The 20,324-nt window shown below is 59.0% G+C and overlaps 1 protein-coding gene across 2 annotated transcripts in view; it reads left to right on the top strand.

The window, feature by feature from the left end:
* The window catches only part of TBL1X (transducin beta like 1 X-linked), a 202,228-nt gene extending 187,012 nt beyond the window's left edge, over nt 1–15,216 (top strand). For both annotated transcript variants that reach the window (XM_032880225.1, XM_032880224.1), the window contains exons 11-17: nt 2,071–2,131; nt 6,196–6,317; nt 9,115–9,189; nt 9,515–9,642; nt 11,263–11,428; nt 13,589–13,690; nt 14,629–15,216. In XM_032880225.1, the coding sequence (XP_032736116.1) occupies nt 2,071–2,131; nt 6,196–6,317; nt 9,115–9,189; nt 9,515–9,642; nt 11,263–11,428; nt 13,589–13,690; nt 14,629–14,655 (681 nt within the window). In that variant the 3' untranslated portion in view covers nt 14,656–15,216. The remainder of the gene's footprint in view (nt 1–2,070; nt 2,132–6,195; nt 6,318–9,114; nt 9,190–9,514; nt 9,643–11,262; nt 11,429–13,588; nt 13,691–14,628) is intronic.
* Nucleotides 15,217–20,324: the final 5,108 nt, after the last annotated feature.

Genomic DNA, 20,324 nt, shown 5'->3' with positions numbered 1-20,324 from the left:
ATTGCCAGGAGCCAGGAATCAGGACTCCCCAAGACCGTGGACGGAATGGGTGCGTCATTCCCGGGACTCAGCAGGGGCTGGAAGTTCTCGTTTTGGAAAAGTATTCGCAAGAAACAAAGCCAAAGGGGAACAGAAGTGCTTCGTGTTCCTGCAGCGGTCGACCGGGTCTGAGGACCGGACTGGCGTGTGGCCTCCGGAGGGCTTCACGTTTTCCTGCTGACGTCAGAATCGTTGGGAAACCTGGTGACGCTGTTGGGTGCGCCTCCGGGGGCTGCCGTGAATGGACAGTAGTAGCCGCCACTTGTCCACACGGCCACGGGCTGGGCTGCAGTCTGCACTCCCCGGCCAGTGACAGACCGCGTGTGCCGACCCCAGACCGGGGGTAGCCCTCTAGGTCCGCGAAGAGCACCGTCGTTCTGTCGCTTGCTCTCTAAGCCAGGAAACTTTTCTTTCACACCTGGTCTCCTTATGGCTACTGCTGAAACAAGCTGAGGGTCGTGCTTGAAACACTCACTGTTCTCCTTGGAACTCCCATCCGATTGTCTGTGAGGTGGCCTAGTTCGGGTGACACACAGACACACACACACACGGTTGTCGGGTGCGTGGCTGGTCCCACTGCTGACTGTGTTGTTGAAGTGATCGTGCAGACGATCGCTGGCCCTTCTCCAGCACGTCACTGTACATGGTGGCCCCTTTGGAGCTCCTGAGCGGCGGCGGCGGCCCCCATGCCGGCCGCCCCGCTTCACAGACACCCGCGCTCACTCACTTGTCCATGGACACTCGGGTCGTTAAGCGTCTGCCTTCAGCTCAGGTCCTGGGATCGAGCCCCGTATCGGGCTCCCTGCTCAGTGGCGAGGCCGCTTCTCCCTCTCTCTCACGCTCTCTCTCACAATCTTGGAAAAAAAAAAAAAAAAAAAAAGACCTAATTCTGGTGGTGGTCACTGAGCTGTGTCTCGTCACTTCCCTGTCTTTCTGCCATCAGTGAGTTCCTAAGGCTTCAGGATTTACTTCGCTTTGCAAGGTGGAGATTGTTTTTTCTCCATCTCTGTAGAGTGGCGAGTCGCTGGCCGAGTCCGGCGTGACACACTGCTGTGGTGTATGTTGTGTCCACGTCATGGGGCTGATGGTCAGGGCCGGTATCACAGTCGACGTTTCCTCTAGGCCTGCGTTTGGAAAGTGCTAGAAAGCTGTCTTGAGGTGCTTTGTTGCAGGTTTTTCAGCAGGACTCCGTGTTGGCGGGGAGAGAGAACCCCACCAGTCGAGCAGTTTTCCAAAACTAGTCACCAGCACACACGGCTGTTGGGTTTGTGAAATGTAACCATCGGACTGTGTAGCATAAAGCACACACTGGATCCCAACAATCTAGACCAGAGACAGGACGCCAGTTAGCTCACTAACGTTCACGTACCGATTCTCTGTTGGAACGGTGTTTTGGCCACACTGAACTAAACTGTTAAAATCAATTTTAATGATTTCTTTTTCCTTTCAAGACTTACTTATTTGGGGGAGCCTGGGTGGCTCAGTAGGTTAAAGCCTCTGCCTTCGGCTCAGGTCATGATTCCAGGGTCCTTGAATCAAGTCCCGCATCGGGCTCTCTGCTCAGCAGGGAACCTGCTTCCCCCCCCTCTCTCTGCCTGCGTCTCTGCCGACTTGTGATCTCTCTCTCTCTCTGTCAAATAAATAAATAAAATCTTTTTAAAAAGAGATTTATTTATTTGCGGGGAGAGGGGCAAGAGCATGTATATATGAGGGGAGGGGCAGAGGGAGAGAGAGAATCTTCAGACAGGTTCCCTACTGAGTGCAGAGCCCAAGATCATGACCTGAGCAGACACTAAGAGTCAGACGCTTAAGCAACCGAGGCGCCCAGACGCCCCTTTTTCTATTTTTCATTAATGTAATTTTGAGAAAATTAAAAATAACTTTTGTGGCTCACATTGTCTCTCGTGGTCAGTGCTGATTTAGAAAGGAGGGGGGATGTTCCCAGTCTTTCCTTGTATGTTAGCTCTTTCTAGAGAAATCTTTCTGTGAAGAATAGTTCCTGACTTCTGTCTTTTTGTTTGCGGAGCACAGACAACCATCATTTGGGATGCCCACACAGGAGAAGCCAAGCAACAGTTTCCTTTTCATTCCGGTGAGTTTCTGTGGGATTCTTTCTTCCTTTCTTTCCTTTTCTTCTTTTCTTTCTTTCTTCAATTCAAAAGTAGTAATTCGTAGACCTAGAAATGTCCAATAAAGTAATCGTGAAAGGTGGCAGGAAGACGTCCGTGGAGTGTAGCTGGGAAGAAGAAGGTACGTTTCCCGGGAGGCCTTGCTTTGAAGCCCTGCGAGGTACAGTGCCCTCGACCCGTGCCGCTCGCTTGGAAGGTAAAACACACGGCAGTGAACCCACCGCAGAGCCCGTGTGGACGCCTTCCTCCTGCTGTCCCGAGGCGGGTGCTGCGTTGGGCTTCCCTGCGGCCGTGCCCGGGCTCGGAGGCTCCCGGGGAGGGCTCCCCGGACTGAGAAGAACACCGTCCTTGGGGCTGATGGATCAGCACAGAAGGACACAAAGCAGAAGCTGCAGGCCAGAGGTGCGGTGTGGGGGTGGGGACCGCCAGGGCTCCCGAGGGTCCTCTTCTTGCCGAATCAGTCAGTGCCCATCTCATGCCCCCCAGAAACATGTTATGACAACACACGGAGGGTCAGCTACCAGGAAAAGCCACGAGGACTCTGTACCTGAGGCTGGTCGTTGGGGCGGGCCCTATAGGCAGCCCTGCCTGGCCTGTGTCCTAATGGCAGACTCCCGGAGGGGAAGCAGGGGTTCCACATACACCCCACTGTTTGCCCAGTTTAGGCACAGAACAGCATTCTTGCCCTTTAGGCAGTAGTGAGAAACCCCCCGAGTCCACATTCCCAGTCTCGGGCCAAGGGCCAGCCTTGCCCGTGGGCGCTCCCACGGCGACAGCGTCAGGCCCGTGGCGGTCTGTCCGCCCCGCAGAGATGTGTCACCCCTGCTCAGAACTTCACGCTGTCTTCGCGTGTCGGCTCCTAGCAGGCTGCACAGGGCCGCTAGGGGTCTAGAGAGTTCTAGTTGGTTCACACCGTGTGTAGCACAGTCTAACTGTTCGACGTGGCCTCTCGAGACAAGGACAGACCACCCCCTCCCAGAAGAAAGAGACCGTTGGGAAGACCGGCTCAGGCTGGACAAAGGGAGTGGACGCCCCTTCCTTCGACAGGAAGTGTCTGTTCCCACCGTTTTGAGGGAATCGCGGTGTGCGGAGGGAATCGCGGTGTGCGGAGGGAGTGTTTACTGTTCTCTCCGGGCATCTTGACGGGGAGCCTGGCGTGCTGGCGCTGGTCTGCCTCCCGGCAACGCCCATCTCCGTGCCCAGCGAGGGGCGTCCAGGGAGCCGACGGAGCCAAAGCCTCCGTGAGGGAGGACCGGGTTCCGACGCACGGACACCGGCCTCCCGCGACTGCCCGCGGTGCCTCAGCCGCGCTTTCTCCGATCGGGGGGCCCCGGGGTTGCAGCGGACACCCTGCCTCTCGCAGACCTAGCACGTCCCTCCCATGGGTCCTCATAGCCCGGGGTCCACACCGGGTTTACCCCCAGGGTGCCGGTGCACGCTGCTGTCAGTGTGGCCACAATCTAACCCCGTCATGACGCGCAAGTGGCTGAATGGATTCAGAATGTACGTTCTCCCCGGGCGTAGGTTGGCTCCAGACGCAGGCAGCCTGGAACTCCAGCCTACGGGGTGCGGGGCGAGGGAGGGGGTGCAGGTCACGTGACCGGTACCGTCCGTGAAATCTGCTACTCGTGAACCATTTCTGCGGTCTAGTTCCAGAGCATGCCCGGCGCCCCAGCAGGAAATCCCTTCTCTTTAAGAAGCCAGTGTCCCTACAAGCCCACCTCTGGCAAGCCAGTCTGCCTGCGTCGGGGTGTGTCGCCAGGTCCTACTTCTACTCCCGAGGGCAGAGCAGGTAGCGAGTGCCCGTGTCCTTCACGGGGGCCTGGCGCTGTGCTGGCATAAATGCCGAGCATGTCCCGTCTTCTGTTGTCTGGGGGGGGACACGGTAACGGGCTCAGGGTTGTAGGAGAGCAGGGCTGCTGACCCGTGTGCTTGGAGGGAATACCTGACTCCAGCTCTGGATTCCACCGTCCAGGGGAAACTCGGGCCCCCGGTGAACATCAGTAGGATTCCCCTCACACCTCCGAGAACTGATGTACGGGGCGCCTGGCTGGCTCTGTGGTAAAGCATCCGACTCTTGATTTTGGCTCAGGCCCTGACCCCAGGGTCGTGAGATCAGGCCCCACGTCGGGCTCTACGTTCAGCACGGAGTCTGCCAGCATGTTCCCTCGCTCCCTCTGCCCTTCCCCCCAAAATAATAAATCTTTATGGTTTTTCAGCAGAACGTAACATTTCCCAGAGCATTTTGAAGACTTCCTGGAAGGGCCAGTTCTCTCCCGCCGGCCCAGGAACACCACCCATGTGTTTCTTATGTGGCGAGAGACCTCCTCACCCAAAGTTCTCACTGTCATGGGGTACGGGCCCCAGTGCCGGTTCAGTTAGATGCAGGTGTCGTTTGCTCTCCCCCCCATCCCGCAGTGTCAGGGAGAGTGCTAGAGACTGTTCAAGATGGTAAGATGGAAGAAAAAAGGAGGTGTGCTCCTTTTCAGAGCACAACACAGCAAGTTCAGGCTGCTGAGGACCCTGCGTCAGCGTTCAGGAAGTTCGGATTTGGTGGTTGACCCGAGAAATTGCTTTGCCTTGTTAGGTTTTCCCCCTGAGCACCCAGTGGGGCCGCCGTGCGTCACCCCCCGCAGGAAGCGTTAGCTTGGAGCCTCACGGTGGACGACCGCTGAGCCGTCAGAAGGGACCGTTACCAGTAGACGGCTGGTAGCACGCTCGGCTGGGTGGGGCTCACCGGCGTGCGGCTGAGGGACGTGGGCCGGTGTGCAGAGCTCACCTGCTGTGAGTCCACCTCACACTCCCTTCTTGGGGTGATGAACTCGCAGAACACCTGTGTGCAGCCACACTGTAGGGGTGGGGCGGGGAGGGCGTGCTGTGAGTGCAAAGCGGCAGGAGGGCACTCTTGGTGGCCATGGCAGGTTCTAGATCTGACGGTGGCCGTGGTCGCTCAGAGTCCCCCGTGTGATGAAAGGGCCCAGCCCCCCCCACGCCCCTCCCCCGCCCACGTTGTCCGGGCATCAGCTTTCTGTTACGCTCCTGTCCTGTGAGCCAGAAAATACAGCCACTGGGGGAGGGGCACCAACAGTCATGTTTCGGAATTTGACTTAAAAAAAGCCAAGACGCCAGGTTGTGCCTGGAGTAGGTCGGCTGCTGAACCGCACTGGCCCTTGTGGGGGCGGAGGGCACGCGGACCCCAGACTGGCTGCGCCTTGTTGCCCGGCACTTACCCATGCTGAATGGTGAGATCGTCCCAGGAGCCCCGGGGGTCCTGGCGGCAGGGGCCCACTCACAGGGGGACCAGCCACCCGGACAGAGGGTCCCCTCTCTGGACGGCAAGGGTTAGCGGGCGCTCATCTTTACGAGCATGTGCTGGACACTCCCAGGACTGCCCCCGCCCCCCGTTCGTCCCGTTCCCACGGGCGTGGGTTGCCACTGCCTGAATGCAGCGGGCGGCCCAGGAATTCGGGAAGCGCGGGTGCGCTGTTGTCGGCAAGCGCCGCTGCGGCCTCAGCTCTCCGTCCGGCTCGGGGCCTCCTTCCTCGGAGCAAGCGGGATCGGTTCCTTCCTAATGCTGTGCCTGCCCAGGTCGCGTGCTGGGAATCGTGGGCTGCATTAATGGGTTGCAGGAGATTTTGAAAAATCAGGGCATCGTGAACATAGGCTAGGAAACGTTTTTGATCTCCTGTCTCTTCTTCTCATCTACAACAAATCCCATCAGCCCACCACAGGGGTATTTCTGGAAGCAGCAAGGGCTAAGGGCAGGCAGTGACGTTCTCCGGAACCCTTTCTCCCCGTGGTGGGGGTCCAGACTCTGGAGGCCACAGGGCCCGGCAGCTCTCGTGCCGCCTCCCAGAGCCATCTGCCCGGTGTCCCGGACGTGCACGGGGGCTCTTTGCGCTCTGGGCACGTTCTCGTATCGTGTTAGCAGCCGAGGCTTCTTGACGCCGCTGCGGGTGGTTTTCGGTCAGCTGAGCGGTGCGCCCCCGTGGTCAGCGCAGGTGTCGCCCTGTCTCCTGCCCCGCAGCACCCGCTCTGGACGTGGACTGGCAAAACAACACGACCTTCGCCTCCTGCAGCACCGACATGTGCATTCACGTCTGCAGACTCGGCTGCGACCGCCCGGTCAAAACCTTCCAGGGACACACGGTGAGTGCGACTCCTGGCGACGGGTCCCCGCTTCCCGAGAGGCTGCCTTGTGGCACTGCTGGCGGCTGGATTCACCCCGCTGTGGGCAGGCAGCAGCCCCAGGACCGACCCTGACACGAGGCAGGGGCTCGACGCTGCCGAGAGGACGTTTTAAAGGGGCTGCTGTGAAAACAGTGCCTGTGATGGGCGAGCGGATGGGGAGCGCTGGCAGGGAAGGGGAAACAGTCTCCTTAACAAACAGCCCCGTGGACATGTGAGAACGGAGGAGTATGAGGTCTGAAGGGAAATCTTCTCGGGAAGGGGGTTCAGCAGCAGGTGGGAGACTGCGGGGATCACAGCAAAGAGCTGATTTACAGAACGGCTACACGCCCGAGCAGACATTCTCAGAAAGGCTTCGTGACCCATGGGCCGTACGAAGCTGATATGTGCAGTGGAGAGACGAGAGACCGAGAACACAAAAATTGTATGAAGCGTTAATGGCCACTTTGCCTAAATGTGCTGGGAAATGCCCGCACCTGATCCCGGAAGCTCCGAGGGTCATCGGATTCCTCGGTGTAGGGGCACAGCCGGATCCCGGTCGCTTTTCCAGACCAGATCCCTGGAGCCTCCGAACCACCACCCCACCCCACCCCACCCTACCCCCGCCCTCCTGGGAGACCTGCCCGACAAACACCACTGTCCTCAGCACGAGCTCATTTCCACAGGACCCCCCTCTTCCAGCGTCTGCCCCCCAAGGCCCCTGCTTCCGGAGCACAGGCCTCAGCAATCCTGTACCATCTCGGGTCTCTAAACCAACGCCCCTTCTTCGTGTTTTCTGTCTCTTCCTCTCTCCCCTGACGCTACACTCTCTCCAAACTTTGAGTAGACATCTTCGCAGCTTCCAGATGTCCCTTATAGGACTCACCCCCATAACATTTTTAAATGGGGCTTCTTGCCGCTCACTGTCTCGCACGAGACACAAGCTAAATGTAGTTTCTCTTCCCGAGACCGCGTAGGACATCCCTGGATGTGAACCATCCCTGGGTGCCTCCTGGGAATCGTGGCTTAGGTTGCAGAAGTGCGGAGAAAACGCCACTGCGGGAGGAGCTGGTGCCCCCCCTCGAGGGGTCTAGTTGGGGACAGTCAGTGGGCCCGGCTCTGCGCTCCTGGGCACAGAGAGATGAATCCATAGGGTCTCCTCAGTGGCTGTGGCCAGAGCCCCCGAGGCTGCCTGTGCTGGCTGAGCCCGTCCCTGGGGCAGTGCCTTCCTTGGGCCCCGGGTTTCCGTGGGGTCCGGCGTGCGTGTTCTCGTGCATATGTGCGAGCGCACACGTACGCACACCCGTCTCTAGTCCAGCCGCTCCGTCCTCCGTTAGCCCAGCCAGTAGGCTGCTCCTGGGCCTCCCGGGCGTCCTTCCTCCCTTTTTCCCAGGCTGTCCACGGTCCATACTGTGTGGAACAGACAGGGCCTTGTCGCTTCTCCACGTCCTGCCGTTCAAAGCTTAGTGTCCTCAACAAGTAATAGGACCATAAAATTTATCCAAATCAGAGTCTTCAGAGTGGGAAATTATTAATTGTGGGTCTGAAATCAGGCACTTGTCAGGCTGGGGTGAAAGACAAGAGTGGGACCCTACATGGGCTGTGGTGCTGCTGCTGGAAAACCGCGAGACCCACGGCCTCGCTCCCACCAGTCCTCGCTCCCACCAGTCCTCGCCACGGGGCCCGCTCCAGGCCCGGCACCTCACCGCCCCCTCCATGCTGAGGCGCAGCCGGCTCCTTTAGAAACACCCGTGCCTCGGGGGGCCTGGGCCGGTGTCCTGCGGAACTCAGCCTCGGGGTCATCCGGTCCCCAGTATGAGAAGGCTGTTTGCAGGCTCTTTCCTTTCTGTCCCCCGCAGCACACTGCAGCTGCTTGCTGGAACTTTCTACCCATGCTGGGTTGTGGCACCTGGCTTACTTGTTGTTTGCTCTGGATTTCTAGCCCCCTGCACCCTCTCAGGGATTTTGTTTGCGGGTGCATTCCTAACAGTTACCCTGGTTCATCTCGATCCTGTCTTCACCCTGGATTAAAAACCCTCCTGTGTGTCTGAGGCCTTAAACCTTTGCCTTCCACCGCCTGTAGCCCTAGCACGAAGAGAGGGGTCTTGAAATGGATTCAGACAGGAGGTAGCTGTGGTATTAAAAGTGTATGGGGGGGGGCGCCTGGGTGGCTCAGGGAGTTAGTCCTCTGCCTTCGGCTCAGTTCATGATCTCAGGATCCTGGGATCTGAGACCCGTCTTGGGCTCCCTGCTCAGGGGGGAGCCTGCTTCCCTCTCTGTGTGCCTGCTGCTCTGCCTTCTTGTGATCTCTCTGTGTCAAGTAAATAAAAATCTCTTGTTTTAAATATTTATTTATTTGACACACAGATCACAACCTACTGAGCCATCCAAGTGCCCCAACAATAAATAAAATCTTGAAAAAAAAATGAAAGCATGTGGGAAAGCGATTTTCACAGTTCAGGGTAACCGCGGTCTCACTCGTTTTCTGCGTTGCTGTGGATTGAATGTGAATTCATCGGGCTCCCTAGGAGTGATGTTCTCGTCTTAGAGAAACGTAGGTGAGGGAGCCCCTGGCTGTGCTCGCATGTAAACGTGGAAGGCAGAGTGAGAGAGAGGCCGGAGACTGACGGGAAAAGCAGCAAGTGCGGGGTTTCCCGTGGCGTCCCTGGAGACGCGGCCTCAACGCAGGCTCCTTGCGGCGCCGGCGAGGCGCTGCTGCCCCCTGCTGGAAGGCCGTGGTACCTGCGCACACGCCTTCTCAAACCCTTGGCTCTTTCAGAACGAGGTCAATGCCATCAAATGGGACCCTTCCGGAATGCTGCTGGCGTCCTGCTCCGACGACATGACGTTAAAGGTAACGCGGTCCGAGAGGGCGGGTGTCGGATCCGCGACAGCCCCACACCCTCGATGCGGAGCTCGCGTTCCCTGCTTTTCCGCGGGTGACTCTGTTCCCGGCCCTCTCTCTGCCTCTGTGCTCTGTCCCCGTTTCTAACTGGACATCAGTGGCCTGCGGCTAACGCCCGTTGATGCGTTGAGGGTCCTGCTGACACACCTTCCCTTCCCTGTGGCCTTGCTGACAGGTGCGGCCGTGTCACAGGAGCCCGCGGCGTGAGTGATGGCCAGTGGCTCCTGGCCGGAGAGACGGCTTTTGCTCACACGGTCCCTCCCCCATTCCCTAGATCTGGAGTATGAAGCAGGACACGTGCGTCCATGACCTTCAGGCTCACAGCAAAGAGATCTACACCATCAAGTGGAGTCCCACTGGGCCCGCCACCAGCAACCCAAATTCCAACATCATGCTAGCAAGGTAAAGGACCGCCAGCCCCCAGCCCCGGGTGCCGTTCCTAAACGCAGCCTGGCTCACTGGGGCGGAGCTGGCCATGGGGCCAGTGAGAGCCAGTCGTATGCAGAGAGAACGGGAGATTTCGCTGACGTGTATGGTCAATTCGCGCATGTCCTTCCAAGCTAAGGGACACGGGGAGCTCGCTTTCTAAGTGCCCGGAACACTGAGGTGACACCGAACTTGAGGTAGGAATCGTTTGAACCATGAGGCTGGCAGGAGGCGCTGATGTCCAGGCTCGAACACTGGGCTTTGGTGAAGCTTCTTGTTAAGACAGAGCAAGGAAACGGAGCTCAGTGTGGCCATCAGGCGTGCTTACTTGGTTCCCCTTCCAGCAGCAGGAGGGGAGCACTGGGAGCGAGGACACAGGGCTCCCGAGCTCCAGCCAGACTGGACCAGCCCCATGGAGTGCAGGCCCTAGGGCCACAGCACTGGGAGCACTGGCATGGCCAGTCAGGCCAGAACTGAGGCTCGCTGGAGAGGCAGGAGGGAACGTTGAACTCTAGGTGCTGTGTTTTCCAAGGAGCATTTAGGAGACAAACTGAAGAGATTCTGAGACTTAATGCCAGGGTCACGGGGCGTCTGGAGAACACAGTCGGAAGCCGTGTGGGAGAGAGGAGACTTGGCGGGGATGTTCCAGGACCTGCAGCAGCCCCGGGCTTGCTCGGGCGGTGGTGGGGAGGAGACTTGTGGGCATAGGCAACGGGTGGCAGTCAGGGAGAAGGTACACATTTGTGACGTAGCAGTGGGGTGCGCAGCCTCGCCAAGCACTGAGGACTCTCATTTGCTGCAAGCGCTTGACCCAGGACCGTCGCTTAGAAAGTCCTGGAAGGGAGTCCTACATCCGCGGAGAGCCTAGGACCACAAGAACACGACAACCCTAATTCCTTTATTTCTGGTCGGTGTCCTTTATTCGTGTGCGAAAGAACACACCGCCATCGGTTTTGATGGCCTGAAAGGTACTTCGATGTTACACGGTGCCCGTGACCAGCATAAATGGTCCTTTTAGTGAACAGGTAGGAGGGGAACATACTTGCGGAGAGACAGAATGCCAGGGAAAAGCCGTGGCCTGTGTTCTTCTTCCGCGGTGGAAAATGCCCAGGTCCGCAGCCCGCGGCAGTGGGATCGCGTCTTTGGACGCGATTATTATTTCATTCCTGTCGGGTTGAGTTTTATGCCATTTGCCCTTTTTCCAAACGATGGGTATCATTTTAGTTGCTGACAATGGATGTTACATTTCAAATTACGAGAGCATTTTAGAAAGTGTGGTAATTGCGCTATGAAACTATTTATCATTCGTATCGGTAGGAAATGCAGTGAGAAATTCATGTGGGTGTCAGCTTGTGTCCCCAGTAGCAGCCCGGGACGGAAGGGAAGGGAGGGAGGAAGGAAGGGAAGAACGGTGTGTTTGAGAACCGTGGCCTTGTTTTCAACACGTCCGACTCACGTTTTGGAGGAGTCATGCCCGCTTGTTGTCTCCGGACCATAAGAACTTGAAGGAGGAGCTTGTGCTCCCCGTCAGACGTCTCAGGGAGGCGGAAAGCCCGCCAGGTGTCCCCGCGGTGACGTGCTGTCTCCCGCATGCAGTGCTTCGTTTGACTCCACGGTGCGGCTGTGGGACGTGGAGCGGGGCGTGTGCACCCACACGCTCACCAAGCACCAGGAGCCCGTCTACAGCGTGGCCTTCAGCCCCGACGGCAAGTACCTGGCCAGTGGCTCCTTTGACAAGTGCGTGCACATCTGGAATACTCAGGTAACCCCCCCGATTCCTGTGACCCAGTCCTTGCCGAAGGGAGGGCCCAAACAGTGTTTCCGGGGACCCGGGCTGGGAGCAGCAACTGGGGAAGTTGGTGCTTAGTAAGGATGAGTTGCCTCAGAAGACGGCGTGGAGCCAGCCCTCCTTCTGCGGGCAGACCCCTGGCTCCGGGCCACCTGCCCTGTGCCCCATGGGGGCTGTGGGTCTTCTCCCCAGGGGTTACCCCCATCTTCTACGTGTTCAGCTTCCTGGCATCAAACACTACCCGCCTCATCCTTGTCTCGGGCACGGGCAGGTGCAGAGACGTGGCCCTGCGGATGCGGAGGTTGGGGGGTAAAGGGGCGTCCCCCATCCGAGGTTTCCAGGAGCCAGGCAGCTGGGCTGAGGCCAGCCCTGACCTCCCCTGCACCGCACCACATCCCGTGGCTCCTGGAGCAAACAAAGGAGTGTGGAGGACGCCAGTGTGCTGTGCTCCTACCGTTATGTTTGGGCAGCAAAGCACAGGCCGGTAATGGGTTGTCCTGTTCTCAGAACGGAAAGGAGACCGTACCTGATTAAATGTAGCCACTGTAGGTTTCTCTGGCCATACCCGAGGACAGCAGAGATCTGAATGTAGAGACTAGAATGGACAGGAACTAGCCGAGTACAGAGTACCGTCTTGGGCAGTCAGCTCTTGGTTCTCCTAATGGAAGGGAGACAGTGGTGTATGGTGGGAGTCCTTGAAAATAGCCTGCGATCCATTTTGTCGGAATTCAGGATGGATCAGATGGCTTCCTTGCTCCCCTTTTTGTGTGACCTACCCTCTTGCTTCCCTTGGGCTCGGCTGACATTCAGGTGTCTCAAGTCCATGTCCCTCCCCCTTGGGGCAGGAGGAGGTGGTGGATGGATGGGCCAAGGTAACGAGCATAAGGGTGCAGGGGTCCACTGAGACCCCAGGCTTCCCAGGGACTGCCTTATGTAAGCCGCACCCTCTTGCGGAAGGAGAGGCGACTGGGCTCTTCGTGGACCCAGCCTGACACCAAGCCGAGCCTCACAGCCTTGGATAGGCCTCCTGGAGAACACATCCCAGGGACAGCACGCCAGAGCCCCTTCATGAAACACTTCCCAGAAGTCCTGCTGGACGGATCTGTAAAGTGACATTGGTCGTTAGGTGCTGTCTGCTGTCAGAAACTCGTCAGATCCGATCCTCCCCTCTGTATAAATCACAACACTGTTGGAGAGATTTTATTTTTGTGAAGATTTTATTAAATAATCTAATAGATATTTTTTTTTTGATAGAGCAAGAACGAGAGGAAGAGAGAGCGAGCTAGAGAGCCAAAGTGGTGGGGAAAGACAGACGGAGAGGGAGAAGCAGACTCCCTACTGAGTGGGGAGCCCGATATGGGGCTCGATCCCAGGACCCGGATATCATGACCTAAGCGGGAGGCAGATGCTGAACAGACTTGAGGCACCCAGGCTCCTCCATTTATTTTTTTAATTAAACTCTCCACCCAACATAGAGCTTGAACTTATGACCCCATGGTCAGCGGTCATATTGTCTACTGGCTGAGCCAGACAGGCACCCCTCTCAGACTTCTGCTTCAGAGAGAGACAGAGCTAGAGAGAGTACAGTGGGGGGAGGGGCAGAGGGAGAAGCAGGCTCCCAACTGAGCGGGGAGCCCAACGTGGGGTGCCATCCCAGGACCCTGGGACCCTGACCTGAGTCACCCGGGTGCCCTCTTTGAGACATTTAAAGCTGACTTTAATTCTCCATGAGATGGGTCCCTTCTGAACACAGAACAAACCTGGAACACCATTGACTTGTCCCTTGCTGGTTCCCGTCTCCCAGGAACAGGTGTCCCCGTCTGTGTGGCACCGTTGGTCACAGGTGGGGAGGGGCGCCAGGGTCGCACGGCCTGCCGTGCCCGGGCCAGGTCAGGGCCACCGTACATCATGGAGGCTCCCAGGGGGAGTCTGAGGTCTGAGAGGCAGGATGTGCAGCCACCAGAAAGTTCCCCGAAAAGTGTCGGAACTTGTGTGTGTCTGGAAACTCGAGGGACTGGCTGTGCGTGATGTCACAGTGCGCCAGCGTCTCGGGGTCCCGCCCGGAGCAGTGGCTCGTGCTGGCGTGCCCCTGCATCGCGCGTGCCTGCTAGTAACGGCGGCTTTGCTTTGCAGACTGGGAGTCTCGTGCACAGCTACCGAGGCACCGGAGGCATCTTCGAGGTCTGCTGGAACGCTCGCGGGGACAAAGTGGGCGCCAGCGCGTCCGACGGCTCTGTAAGCGGCCCCTGCGGCTTGTGGGCAGGGCGGGGCGAGGGTGGGAAATGGAAAAGCCGGGTGGTGGACAGCTGCCTGCAGTGGTGGGGGGCTGGGATCGGGGGGCCTGGCACACAGCGAGTGTGGAAGGAATGTGTCTGGGGTGAAGGAAGCTTCTGGGCTGGACCCCACAGGGCGGGTCCCGTGTGAGCACGGCAGACTCCTCCTCCTTCCTGGGGTGTCACTGTGGTTCACATCCTTGGGGAAATTGGTGGTTCTCAGCTGTGGGGATTCTGTCCCCCTGAGGACACTGGGCAACGTCTGAGGCATTTGTGGTTGTCCCTACTTTGGAGGGGGGGATGCTGCGAAGCCGCCTCTGGCGCCAGGACGGCCCCCCGAGCAGGGGAGTGGCTGGCCCTCCGTGGCACTGGTGCTGAAGCGGAGAAACTTGCTCCTGCCTCCGTTCCATACTGGTGCCCGCGACCTGGGCCCTGGGGTGGTAAAGGCATGGCCTTTCCTTCCCCAGGTCTGCCGGCTCCCACTGGTCCTGTCCTGGTCCCATGAGATGGCTCGCTTTTTGAGTCATTCCTGCACCTCCGCTCTGAGGCAGGGGGGCAGCAGGGGACAGGCTTTCCGAGTGTCAGCGTGGGCCCCCACTGCTCCCAGCGCGCGTGTGCTCAGGCTTCTCGTCTGCCCCGTTACATAAGCGTCCACCGCCATCTGTTCCCAGCCCTGCCCTTGACCTGGCTTTTCCGTGCGGTGCCGTTTGCTGGGGATTGGTGGGTCACGTGCTCAGACATTAATTAGCCTCTTACTCGAGGTTCTCTGAATCTTTGTGACTGTGTGCCAGTAAAACTTTATTTACAAAACACAGGTGACGGGCCACATTTGGCCCCAGGGCTCAAAAGGCATCCCGGTGTTGTCTGTGAAAGTAACAGGCACTTCCTGTTTCCTTTTAGGTGTGTGTTTTAGATCTTCGGAAGTAAACACAAGCTATTTCAGAAAAGAAATCTCACGGACCAGCAGTGAACGTGTGAGGTCGCAGCGCTCGCCAGACACAGTGTACCCGCTCCGAAGCTGGAAGAACTTGACCTGCATTAGAGTGGACTTGGAAATCAGCTCATCCCTGCCCACGGGAGTCTCTATTTTTTCGTAACCTTCATCAAGAAGTTTAAGACAGAAACATACACAGTCCTATCGAAGGGGGAAAGAACGGTTTCCACCCACAACACTCAGCCTGGGAAGCACGAAGCCACCAGCTCATCGGCGCGTGGTTTGGTTTCCATCCAGAACAGGCTCTGATGGCCGAGAGGAGAAAAGGAGGGGGGGGGAAGAAAGGAAAAGAAAAAAAAAAAAGCTGTGCCAAAAAAAGGAAAAACGAGAAAAATGCTGTGATAAACCAAAAGGGGGGGAGGGGACTCTCCCCCATGTGGCGGGTTTTTCCCTAACAATTTGGACACTACAGTTCTCACACAGGATGTTCAAAGACCAGTTTGTACCGATGAAATGCGCGACTTTGTAATCCCAACACTTTCTATTTTCTAGAATCTTCCTTGTCCGGTGGTTTTTCTATTGGCTGGAGTCCTGTCGTCTGAGGGCCTTCGGTCTGAGATGGAAACTGTTTCTGGTTTGTTGCTTCTTTCCCGTCGCCCGCCCCCACCCCCGGCCCCTCCCCCGCTCCGTGTGGTCTTGGTGCGCCGCCCACCCTCGCACGGGCCGCCTCGTGGACGCCGCGACGGAATCTTGGACGGACGGCTGTCCCGCACCCCCCGCCCCTCGCTCACTCTCTCTCTGACCCTTTCTCACAGTTGCTTCGGATCTTGGTCTCATGGGCACTTTCGGCGCGTACTAAGTGCTTTATGTAAGCAGGCGGGGCAGGGGAACTTTTTACAGGAGAAAAAAATACTTATACGAGAGAGAGCCCGGAGTATTTTTGGAAAAAAAAAATATTTTTATGTTAAAACAATTTTAAAACCCTAAAAATGGCCATCAGACATAGAGAGCTTTGTGTGATTCATATTTTAAACAAATTCTAGGAAGACACAGGCAGGGTCTGAGGTCGCTTTTTCCCTTCCCTTCAGCTTTGCGAACGGTGGTTAGGAGTGTGGGTGGGAAAGGTCGGTCCTGCGCGTGGCTCGTGAGCTCGCCCTGAGGCCGGAGAGAGACAGAGCTCAGCGCCTTCTGGTTCGGAGACGAGCCCTGCACCTCACGGGGCGCGGGGCCCCCGAGGCCGGCGGGAGAGCGGGACCGCAGCGCCCTCTGACCCCAAGAAGCATTCCCCAAACCAGATGGCATGGAAGACGCCATCACAGCTTGCAGCTGGGCTCAGTGTCCCCTCGACAGCTCGTGGGCGGCGCTACAGAAACCGAGAGCAGAGTGGCCCGTCCTTGCCACGCGGACATAAAAGGCCCCAGGATCTCCCCTGGTCTCCCAGTGACAGAAACGAACGGGGAACGCACATGTTCAGTCCCGGAGGTGAATTACATAGGTAGAAAACGTCACTAATAATTTCTGCTGTCTTCATAATTTCTTTCTCTCGCAAGAGAATAGGAGAAAGATTTTTTTTTTAAATGAATCTTTTTACTGTTTTTAAAAAATTAAACATGGCTTTGTGTTCCTAGAGGAGTTTCCTTTCATTGGATCAGGTGACCTTTGTACTCTTGTCGTCATAACCGGACACGGACCTAGTTTTTAAGTGAGCAGCGGGGAAGGCGCGGAAGAGAAGGCCCTAAGCCACCTTTTTCCCGGCGGGCACAGGAAGGGATGAGGAAGTTGGCCGGGCCTGGGGGCGGGGGTTCGGTGGTGGGCAGGCGTCCGCTGGGTCGTGTGTCCCAGCAGTGATACGGAGCGTGCATCAGAGGGTGGCACCCACCCGTGAAGCTGAAACCCCACGGGCAGGGAGGGCCGGGGCTCCCTGCGCAACTTGGACTGCGCCGGGCCCAGCTACAAAGACCGGAGAGTGTCGGCCTTCCCGGCTCATTAACTGGCTTGGATATTGGAGTCCTGCGCGCCCCGTCTGCGCGAGACCCGGAAAGTGCTCTGTGGACCACATGGGGATTTCATTCAGGCTCTGGTGCCTCAGTGCTTAGCCCAGGGGTCCGGGTCCCGTGCAGTCCTCACCCCCGTGTTTGGAGGGCAGACAAGGACTTGCTGGCCCCAAGGCGTCCCTGGGTTTGGGACGCAGTTCGCTGGGGGTTCAGACCAACACCGTCTCGACTCCCTGTGCAAGTTCCAGTGTCACCTGCACAGAGAGTAAGTTGTTGAGGGGAGCTCCGTGGTCGGGACATCCCGGAAGGGGTTCACTAGGTAAATTTCACAGGGAGGTCGGGAGCCCGGGCGTCAGCCTCCCGAGGACACTCAGCCACTTGGGAACCAGGATGTAGGAGTCAAGAGCTACAAGGCCTCGCACGACACAGGCTTGACCCCTGTGTGCAGGAAGTAACGAAGCCAGAGAGGACGGAGGCCAACTGTCCGCTTCCCCGGCTGCCCTGAGCCGCCATGGCACAGGCGCTCCCCACGGGCCTGAACAGGGACCGACCGTGAGTGCGCGGCCCCTTCCGTGCAGCCCCGCCCTCGGCACGACGACCGCCATCCGTGGAGCCTCCCACGTTTGCCCTGTGGCCAGGAAGCTGGTAGAGCCCGCTCCGTCCTCGCGGGATGGCCCAAGGGAGAACGCACGGTTGGTCCTTGCTGATGGCGCTGAGATCGCGGGGAAATGCTTCCGTCTCTGGGACCAGAGGGAACCTTGGTTCTGCAATCACAGTAACACGGGATGCGGCCCAGGATCCGCGGTTGGGTTTCAAGCGACCAAGAGCGCGTTCCCCAGGCCCGCCCGGCAAGGGGATGCTGCCCTGCGGCAGGGGACCGGGAGGGCGAGCCGGGATAGGGCGTCCAGCCGCTGACGCCACACGGCACCCGGGACATGACGTTTGTCTTGTCTTTCTGAACCGAGATCACGGAGCCACGTGAAGTGCACTTTGTCAGATGTAAGGGTCTGCTTTGTTGTTATTTTTAACTTTCTGTTCCACCTTTTTCTTTTCCTTTTTTAAATCGTGTTTCTTGTCAAATGCAGAAATGTTCTTTCCGCCACTCACTGAGGTTTTGAATTCTGGCTTCTGCGGTTTTTATTGTCTGTGTCAGACGTACAGCCAGATGCGGTCCCCTGTCTGCGTTTTCTCTCGATCCCGTCCCATCGCATCCGCCGCGGTCTGTCCTCCGGCCCACCCACCCTCACGCGCTGAGAAGAGTCACCTTGTGTGTCGTAGCTCCTTTGTTTCCAGAGAGAATCAACCAATCATACTCAGTGTCTTGAATAAATTGCTCTATTTTGATATTAGAGAACTTGGTGGGTGTGCTTTCTTGCGCTCGCGGGGTGGACCCTCGGGCCCAGGTTGACACGGACGGACGGATAGACAGAAACCAGATTCTGCGTTTTCCCGAAGAAAGAAGTCGCGTGCGTCCCTCCAGGGTCGCTCTGGTGGACGGGGCCGTGGGAACGAGCGCCCAGGGCGGGAGGAACCGCAGCCCAGCCACGGCCGAGGGCTCTGCAGCGGGGGCACGTTTCCACGGGTTCCTGCTTCGCTGTGTCACCCGGGGCTGGCGGCTGGAAAGCGTCCGAGCAGAGGGGTCTTGGCAGGTAGGTCTGGTAGGGTCTGAGCTCCGGGGCTAGCTTTGAGCCACCCGGAGAACCCCGAGTCCTAGCCCCCGGGGGACTGCACGGTGCACACGAACCTTCGGCAGGGGCGGACCCTCCGTACCACGCGCTGACCGCTGCTGACGTCACGTCGGTCGGCGGGCGCCCCAGAATGACGGGGTATTGCCGTCCCCACGATTGGAAAGGAGTTGGGCGGGGAGGGCGGCACGGTGCTGCTCAGGCACTTCTCTGCCAGACCCGTCTCCGAGAAGGTCACGGTGCCCTTCCCGCCCCCTGCAAGGTGCCCCTGCACCGGAACGCAGCAGACAGTGGGGCCCCGGTGCTGTGGGCGACGCGGCCCCCTGCTGCTGCTGCGTTTCGGCGACTCCCAAGCTGACCAAGCAGGTCCCCCCGGCTCGGGAGCACAGGGCACGTCGGGGTCCCAGGGATGGAGGCGTCATGACGCGTGGCTTTGGGGGAAGCCACAGCCTTAGACGGGGCGTTTCACAGCAGACAGGACACGCCGTCATTGTGTGTCAGGCAGCTCCAGCTCGCGGTCACTCAACCGGACTTCCGCGTGCGTCACACCCTGACGCGGCTGCTGCCGGCTCCTGCCGGCTGCTCGTGTGGGCGGGAAGGCGTCCGGGCACCCGGGGCTGCGGGTGCCGCCGACGGACAGCGGGACTGGGAACCTGCAGAGCGCTCGGGCCGTGGCCGCATGTTGGTTTCTCCCAGTCCGGCTCCCTTTGCTCTGTAACGTCTCATCCACAAGGTACGCCCCGCCAGGGGACGCGTTCCCACGTGCACCAGGATGGGGACAGGGCGTGGGAAACGGCCGCGGAGAGGGCGGGACGCTGGTCTGCACGGTGTCACCTGCTCCGGAGAAGGGCTCAGAGGAGGAACCCAGTTTCCGTCCAGTGAGAGCGACTGGGAGACCCCAGCCAAACAGACAGGGGAGGGGGAGTCTACGCAGATGAGACACCGTAGACGAAGCGGAGGGGGTGAGAGCAGAGTCCTCCAAAGGGACCTGGAAGTGCGATGAGCCACAGGCCGCCTGCGCTGCCCTGGAGCTCGAGTCACACGGGGGAGGCGCCCCACGTTCCCACCCAAACTGCGGCCCCAGCCACGGGTGACGCCGCATGTCCAGCCCAGCCCGCTGGCGCCGTCCCCGCTTTCCCGGCCCCAGATCGCTGCCCCTCACGAGCCCGGGGTGTCTAGCACCGCGGGACCGGGACATGCTACAAACCAGGCTGCCGCTGCGATCTCTAGTCCCCGTCTGCGGCGTCTCTCCTCCGCACAGAGGGGCCGGTCCGGTTCCGCAGGTGTCCCCGGTGCATCCACGGCTCGCTCGGTGCCCGCTACGGAGCTGTGAGTTGGGAGACACCTTTGGGCTCCCCGTCCCCCTGCCCCCAGCCGTGAAGCAGACCCTGGGGCACGGTCGTCTGACCTGCAAGTCTTTGAGACTGACTCCGCTTCGCGGCCCGCCGAGGAGACTGAAGCAGGGCCCGAGCCCTCCAAGGGCTGTCGGAGAACCAGACTCGACGGCCACACAGACAAGAACGGGCTACGGGCCGGGTCGCATGCGGGGAGCTGCCCAGGGCTCACAGTAGCCCGAGGCCGGCCTCCCAGACAGGCTGCTGTTGCCCGGTCCCGGCCCCAGTTCTGATCCGGTCTGCGGCGGGGGCACGGCAGCCGGGTCCCCTTTCCTGTCGCAGGCATGGGGAGGCCGGGGAGCGAGGACTGGGCATCTCGCCGTCCAGGGTGGGGTGGCCTGGCCTCAGGCCGGCGGGGGCGGGGAGGCCTCCTGCACAGGGGGCGCTTCCCACGCCGGCAGAGACGGATGTCCACACGGAGTAAGAAGGCAGCCGCACGTGCACTCCTGACGCTACCGGAGGCTCCGGGTCACGGTGGGTCCACCCCCAGGAGCGCACGGCCCTGGGCACCTGAGCACCGTGCAGCCGTGCCCGGAGGCCTCCTGCCAGCAAGCGAGTCCCCAGCAGTACAACTCTAGAAGCCTCTAAG

This window comes from Lontra canadensis, unplaced genomic scaffold (genome assembly GCF_010015895.1).
Source record: "Lontra canadensis isolate GAN:19392208 unplaced genomic scaffold, GSC_riverotter_1.0 scaffold68, whole genome shotgun sequence".
In the NCBI taxonomy this organism is placed as follows: Eukaryota; Metazoa; Chordata; class Mammalia; order Carnivora; family Mustelidae; genus Lontra; species Lontra canadensis.
This window is presented reverse-complemented; position numbering and strand designations above follow the sequence as displayed.